The following is a 7208-nucleotide window of genomic DNA, read 5'->3' on the forward strand; positions in this document are numbered from 1 at the left end:
TGTCCAAATTGTCCATCCTTTCCTGAACAAATATCTATAAATATCAAGAGACGATGGTTAACAGTTGTATTCCAAAATTGTTTTTTTTTTCTTAATGGTGTGGTTTTCAACAAAAATCTAAATAATATGTAATTAATACGATTTGAAAGGTTTGAGGTATTAAGAATTAGAAAGGAAAATTCAAGTTAGTGAAGGCTGAGGTTCCTAGTACGCCAATGTATACTTCACTAGATTGTCCTACCTGTGTGTACCATTTCTGGGGTCAATGAAAAATAATTTCTTGCCGTTAAATTATTACCCCACTTAATGAAGGTTTCATTGCTTTACATATCTAATTTATAAGATTGATTTCTCTCCGAGAAACCCTATTCGTCTGTCGCTAAGACAGCGTCAAGATGGAAAATCTTTCGTATTACCTTTTAATTTTCGGATCGTTTTTGTGTGTTTGGTTCTTGTGGCGGCGCCGGAAACTGTACGTTTTGTCTTTCCAACTGCCCGGCCCAACAGCTCTACCCCTGGTAGGCAACGGGTTCTCCTTCATGTGCAAAACGGAAGGTGAGCAAGAAAATAAAAATATTAATATAATCGTATGTTACGCAAATGGAAAATTACTGGCAGGAATATTTTAATTTCAATTTTTTATGAATGACAAATTAAAGTTAAGAACAAGTGAAAAATAACTATGTAGATTCGTAAACGATCGAACAATGAACCTTTTCAAAAATTGTACCTATATAATCTTAATGCTAGATAGCGTGTAAAAAATTGATATATGTATTATCATTTTTATTAGCATTACATTTTGTGGTAAATGTTTCTTCGTTAGTAGCTTTATTAAATTATATATTATAATATAAACTTAAATACGAATTTATTGCATATGATCTACATTCCAGTAATAATTATATTTTTTTCCGCAGAATTACTAGATCAAATACTGAAACTAACTGACCCTTATCCTTCTCCTGGGAAGCTTTGGTTAGGTCCAAGACTTATTGTTTTTATAAAGGACCCCGATCAACTACAAGTTAGAAATCTCGAATTTAAACTTATGAACAAATTTTATAGCACCATTTTTGTTTAGGTTTTAATGCAGTCATCAAAAATGTCGACAAAATCGTTCATATACAGATTTCTGGAACCTTTCATGGGAAAAGGTCTGTTTACTTCTTCAGGTAAGGCAACTTCTTTATTCTATTTGGAAGATGCTACTAAGTAATTTACATTTTAAACACATTTTGATATTTAACCTCTGGCATAATAGTTCAAGCTTTGGAAGCACCGAATATGTAATATTTTTTAGGGTTTCAACATAAATCCCAAAGGAAACTACTTCAGCCCTTATTTGGACCAAAGGTTTTGGAAGGATATAGCCATCTTTTTCAAAAACATGCTACCAAATTTGCTAATGTTCTCAAACCATATGCTGATAAAGATGCATTTGATGTTTTGATGTTGTTACATGAATCTGCATTCGAAGCCACAATGGGTGAGTACGATTTTAAAATTTTATTGTTCTTTTAAAAAAATGGTGATTCCTTTGATATGTACGTGTATCAAAAATAACAAAGCCCTGTTACAGTCTATATATTCTTAAATTTCAAATGGAATTCATTTATGAATAAATTATAATACAGAACAGAAATAAATGTTCTGAAATTAAACAAATACATAAATCAAATAACTCTTAAGTTAAAAGTTGTTCGATCTAACGATATATTGTATTAAAATGAAATTGATTTTTCAGATATTCTGGTAGAAGACAAAAATGATCATTCCATAGACTATAAACACATTCCTGAATACGTTAGAAGGTAAATTTAAATCGTTGCTTTTAAAAATAAACTAACTTTCCGATTTTTATTCAGATTTTATCATATATTTTCCTTAAGAACTGTATCGTTTTGGATGTACCCAGACTGTTTTTATAAACTAACCAGTTATTACAAAGAACAGCTGGCAATGGTTAAAATAGCAACTACCTTGACAGAAGAGGTAATAAATAATGTTTTTCCTCAGTTTGAAAGCAGAACTGTATCACACTACTGGTCAACATTCAGATAAAAACGCCCTGTATATGTTAGTACAGTAATTAATGATTGGCTTATTTAGGTGAAGAATGCTAGAATTCCAGAAATTCTAAAGAAACTAGACTGTAAACAAGAAGTTAAGAATCCGAGACAACCATCCATGTTAGAAGCTATGGTGGAAATGGTGGTAAACAACCCAGAATGTCTAAATGAAACGGAATTCAAGGACCACATGCTTACTTTTGTAGCGACAGTAAGTCCTATTATGGTAGATTTCATTGCGATTATTATAAACAAGTACGTTTTATTCAGGGTCAGAAATAACGTACAAACTGGGTCAATGATACATGTTTTGCTTAAAAACATGAAGTAATAAATAATATCACGTACTGGAAACATTAAAAGTCATGAAATATTACTAAGTTAAATAATGCGCACTTTGAACTAATTTAATTATTTTTGTATAAATGTAACATTATTACAATTTTAACTAGAGTCAAGATACTCAAAGTTCAGCGATTGCTTTCACTCTGATGATGTTGGGAATGCATCCTCAGATTCAGGTACGGTAATCATCTTTCTACGTACTTCTTGTCTTATTAGTGTTTATTTTTAGTGTAATCTTGTGGAAGAGCTCAAAAAAGTTCTTGGAGATAAGAAATGCTTGGATTTCGGCGACTTGGGCAAACTGAAATATATGGAAATGTGCATAAAGGAGGCTATGCGTCTTTTTCCTTTGGGACCTTTCTTGCCTAGAGACGTGGTTGAAGACGTCCGATTGGGTAAATATCAGGGCCTTCCTAAGTTTACGTCATAATTCATAAATCTAGAGACTTATATACTAAATACTCAATTAAATGTGTCAACCAATGACGTGGTACTAAGGGCTTAATTATGTGAGGAATAGCAAAGGGGGCAGGCAAATTTTAACAATTACAGTATACAGGGTGGGCTCTTGAAAACGAAACGGCGAATAACTCTCAGGAATATAATTTTTCCGAAAAACGCCAGGACAAGTCGATTTTTGATCGAACTCTACCCTCATAGGGAGGGGGGTGGTAGGCAACCCCTAAAAATCTTAATAGGGAAGGAAGGTTAAGTGACACATCGTTTGTAATGTATTATAATTCTCTACACAACCGTGGTTTATTTTATGAATTTGACCAATTAGTTTTGGAGATACAGTTATTTTAGTTTTTGATTCATTAAGGCTTTTTGGTCGAAGATGATTCATATGAATTATAACAAATAAGACTTAGAACCTGTATAATTGTTCTTTTGATTGAAACACAAGCAACAATTAGTTATTAGGTCAGGTTCGCCTGACTGAAAAAAGAAACATTTTTTGTAGTTTAAAAACATATTTATGTAGATTTGTAAAATTATTCATTTAATCAAAGGCTATTTCTTAGGGAAATGGACATTTCCAGCAGGTTGTTCGGTTCTTTTCTGTGTTTACCAGGTGCATAGAAATCCACGGTTATGGGAGAAGCCAGAAGAATTTTACCCTGAACATTTCACTGCTGAAGCTATTTCAAACCGGCACCCTTTCGCTTTTCTACCTTTTAGTGCTGGACCCAGACGCTGCATAGGTATATATTTAAGATATATTATTTCCTTAAATTTAAATTTGTAATATTTTATGGTGAATATAATCCCGTAAAATGTTTTTTTAGCCCAGCAGTATTCTTATGTGAACATGAAGATCATAATAGGTACAATTCTACAAAACTACATTATAGAATGCGGAGGAAATTTAAAAGATTTAAAATTGCTGACGGACGTGTCAATCAGGCCTTCAGGTGGATACATGATAAGGATAAAAAATCGTAAAATTATGTAGTATAATTTGAAATGGTCATAAATTAAGGTAATTATTTGTTTGTCTTTTTTTGTCGTACAGTGATCTAAAAAAACGGAAACCCATGCGGAAGGGGGTTTGTATATTATTATTCTCAGAACCACCAACAACCGTTGCCTTCTTATAACTGCACCCTTTACATTATAAGAATATAATGTAAGTATTTGCTTAATAGTATGATACAATAACTACTTCACATTTTAGTGATCCCACTATCCGCATCATTGTACCATAACATGTACATGTCTACCTCTGATCTGCAGCTTCGCATCGATCAATATATTCGAAACGTATCTAGCTGCACCCTAATGCCTGTCCTGTCGGCCTACCGTGCTGATGATTAACAATCTCCGTTTTTTTCCGAGAAATTTCCGTGTATTTCATTGTCATTTGTGCGTGTGTGCTTTGCTTGATCGAGTGTACAGCACGTGCTTTTTTGGGAGTCATTAGCATTGTGTATCGTGAGCATAGAGCGGCACACAGCTCGTCTGCTACTACAAGGTGTATTTCCGTTTACTAGCATAATGTAGATTACTACTATTTTTTTATTTGATTGTCACCACAAAGTTTCCGATGTCTAGTAATTATTATTCAAATTAAACTGTTATGTTACGTCTAATGCAAGTTATATTACTAAAAACATATCAGGTACAAGATAAAAAAAACATGAAACATAATTCTTTTTAAATTAACTGCATCTAGAAGTGCATTACATTTTAATAATTGTTGTTGTAAACTTAGAACCAAGCTTAAAGCTATGAAAGGCCCATTGGTGTCCGACATGGTGTTACGATTTACTTTGTATAAAATAACATTATTCAATTACGAATTTACGAAATTTGTTTTTGAAAAGAGGTTACAAGAACATCATAAAGGTCTCAATAGTTTTTTTTTAATAATAATAAATTTAATTCAAATTAAAGTAGAACGGTATTCTTTCAAAAAATATAAATGTCTTTGATAATGATTTCAAAGTTGTTCAGAGAGATACTTTATGTATTTTTTTTTAATTTAGATGTAGAATAACATCCAAATAATGTAATGGGATTATTAGAAAATATGTAGATTAAAGTACCTAATTTAAATATATCTGTAGTTCCGCCTCTGGTATATTGTACATTGTCTTCACTTGTTCAAACAACTGCACAGATAAGTACTTAATAGCATTTTGCAGTTATTACATTTCAACCTTTCGTATAAAACTGAAAATATATCGATAGCTACTTAGTCTTAAACGAATACTGTATATAGTATTGTAACATAAGTTTAAAACAAACAGTCTCAGAACTAAAAAGGTAAGTCTTTTGAATTTTGTCAATATGAGATAAATATAAAAATAACAAATTTTAGAATGATGGGGAAACAAATGTTTTCACTGGACATAAATGGTATACAAACTACAAATAAATATGGCACACGTTTCGAGGAAATAAACAACCTAGTCACTAAAATAAAATTTCTTAATAATTAATTTATATTTATTAATGTAAATTTTTTTGTTCCTTGGAACATAACGTAAGTATTGTATACTCAATAAAAACTGTCAATGTACGATAACAAATTTTTAATATCTTTGAAATTAGTTTTTAATTCAACAGGTCTGAAAATTATACATCTTCAATAAAAATTAACAGCTTTTTACTCAAAATAGTGCGACACTAATAGTATAATGAATTATTATTAATTATGTAGAAATTTTTCGTTGGCGAATGATGTGACACACGTAACATCGAACAACGAATGAGTAACAATAAAAATAAATTTTATTACACCATCACACGACTATGACAAGTACACCTTGGATTTAAACTACATCTTTCTTCAAAACTGGGACGCACTTCCACTTTTTTGCTTGACTGGTGTAGTACGTATTTACAAGTTTGCTACAGTGCCAGTGACTTAGGAAGTTTCGGAATGAACTGACGATTTGAATCAAAAATTAATTCGAAGTGACAAATTAGTGTAGTGAGCATTTTTAAATATGGTTTGGTTCTCGCACGTAGATGTATTTGCTGTAATTTTTATTATAATTGCGATTTACATATACAAAAACAAAGAAATTTTTAAGTTATCGTGGCGGTTACCTGGTCCCACGGCGTGGCCAATTTTTGGGAATGCATTTGCGTTCCTTTGTAAAGATGAAGGTAAGTTGTGATTTTTTTTATTAACACTGGACAAAAACACCTCTTTCCCTTGACTGTGAGTAATGAATAAAATAACAAACTGTATAAGGTGTCGACTATTTCTCGAAATTCGATATAGGGGACGTTGTTTTTATTGTTTTTTATGATACTCTAAAACTTCTTTGTTTATTAAAATGTTAGATTTTTATTTCTTTACAAAGTAACAAACCTTTTTGTAGACAGTATTTTTCCATATTTTTAATAACTTCTTATTCTTCATTTGTAACACAAACAATTTATATTTTTGGATTTATGGGTCTGCGTTAAATTTCCGATCAATATTTATACAGAAAAATTATCTAAAAAATTTTAAATGTTAAAAATTATTTTGCTAGGAAATAACTGAATTACAAAATAATATATATTTTTAGTGTTTATACATGAGAAAAAAATATGTTCATGTTATGTATCATCATTTGAAAGGAAATATGTGGATATCAAGATATATATAGAGGTTCATTGAAAAAAAGTTTGTTATAATTGAAAAACAAAAAGTTAAGTTAGTTAAGTTAAAATGACATAACTATTCCATTTTACTGTAATAAATTTAATATTGTTTTGTCCAATCAACATGATTTTGGAAGAATATATATAGGCCAATCATTATAGCTTTTTTTCGGGAAAAAAATACTATTAGAAGTTTTTCTGCGGAATATTGTTCAGAAACGTGTTATAAACAAAATGTCAAAAAATCAACTCGAGACTAGTTGGGAAACTTTGTTAAAACAATGGTCAAAATTATGAAAAAGTAGTTTTTCGACTGGCATAAAAAAAACTGTTATTCATAGAAAAAAAAAAAGGTTTATACAAAAAAGGTGGGTATTAAATAAATCTGTAAAATAAGACAAGTCCGATTAAATTCCGATAATTTGTTTATGCGCAAGAGCTCAAAAATGGTCGAAATTGTCCGCTTTTTTCAATTGCTAATAATTAATGCAATTTTCATCGCAGACACTTGTAATTCAGGATTTTTGAAGCTTCTTGCACCCTTAATAAGTGGTAAAAATTTCAGCCCAAAAACTTCATTAGCTTGGCGTTGGCGGAATTTGTTATCTAAGAAGATGCTATTTTCAATTCATTTTTCCCAAGCTCACAGGCGTTGTAGGGTTTCGATCATTAGTTGTTTTTGTACCT

General features: G+C 30.9%; 1 protein-coding gene and 1 long non-coding RNA gene across 2 annotated transcripts in view; both read left to right on the forward strand.

Annotated features, from left to right (window-relative positions):
• Nucleotides 1-373: 373 nt before the first annotated feature.
• The window catches only part of LOC108909536 (cytochrome P450 4c3-like), a 13606-nt gene continuing 6771 nt past the window's right edge, over nt 374-7208 (forward strand). Inside the window, exons 1-13 of the mRNA XM_018713911.1 lie at nt 374-555; nt 921-1027; nt 1085-1175; nt 1304-1489; nt 1748-1814; nt 1869-1995; nt 2113-2283; nt 2525-2593; nt 2647-2812; nt 3443-3622; nt 3707-3869; nt 5242-5279; nt 5862-6035. Coding sequence (XP_018569427.1) covers nt 396-555; nt 921-1027; nt 1085-1175; nt 1304-1489; nt 1748-1814; nt 1869-1995; nt 2113-2283; nt 2525-2593; nt 2647-2812; nt 3443-3622; nt 3707-3869; nt 5242-5279; nt 5862-6035 — 1699 coding nt within the window. The 5' untranslated portion in view covers nt 374-395. The remainder of the gene's footprint in view (nt 556-920; nt 1028-1084; nt 1176-1303; nt 1490-1747; nt 1815-1868; nt 1996-2112; nt 2284-2524; nt 2594-2646; nt 2813-3442; nt 3623-3706; nt 3870-5241; nt 5280-5861; nt 6036-7208) is intronic.
• LOC108909540 lies at nt 5096-5452 on the forward strand. The gene is made up of 2 exons (XR_001964420.1): nt 5096-5186; nt 5242-5452. It is a non-coding gene; the product is annotated as an uncharacterized LOC108909540 (long non-coding RNA).

Source organism: Anoplophora glabripennis, unplaced genomic scaffold (assembly GCF_000390285.2).
Source record: "Anoplophora glabripennis isolate ALB-LARVAE unplaced genomic scaffold, Agla_2.0 scaffold385, whole genome shotgun sequence".
NCBI classification, from domain to species: Eukaryota; Metazoa; Arthropoda; class Insecta; order Coleoptera; family Cerambycidae; genus Anoplophora; species Anoplophora glabripennis.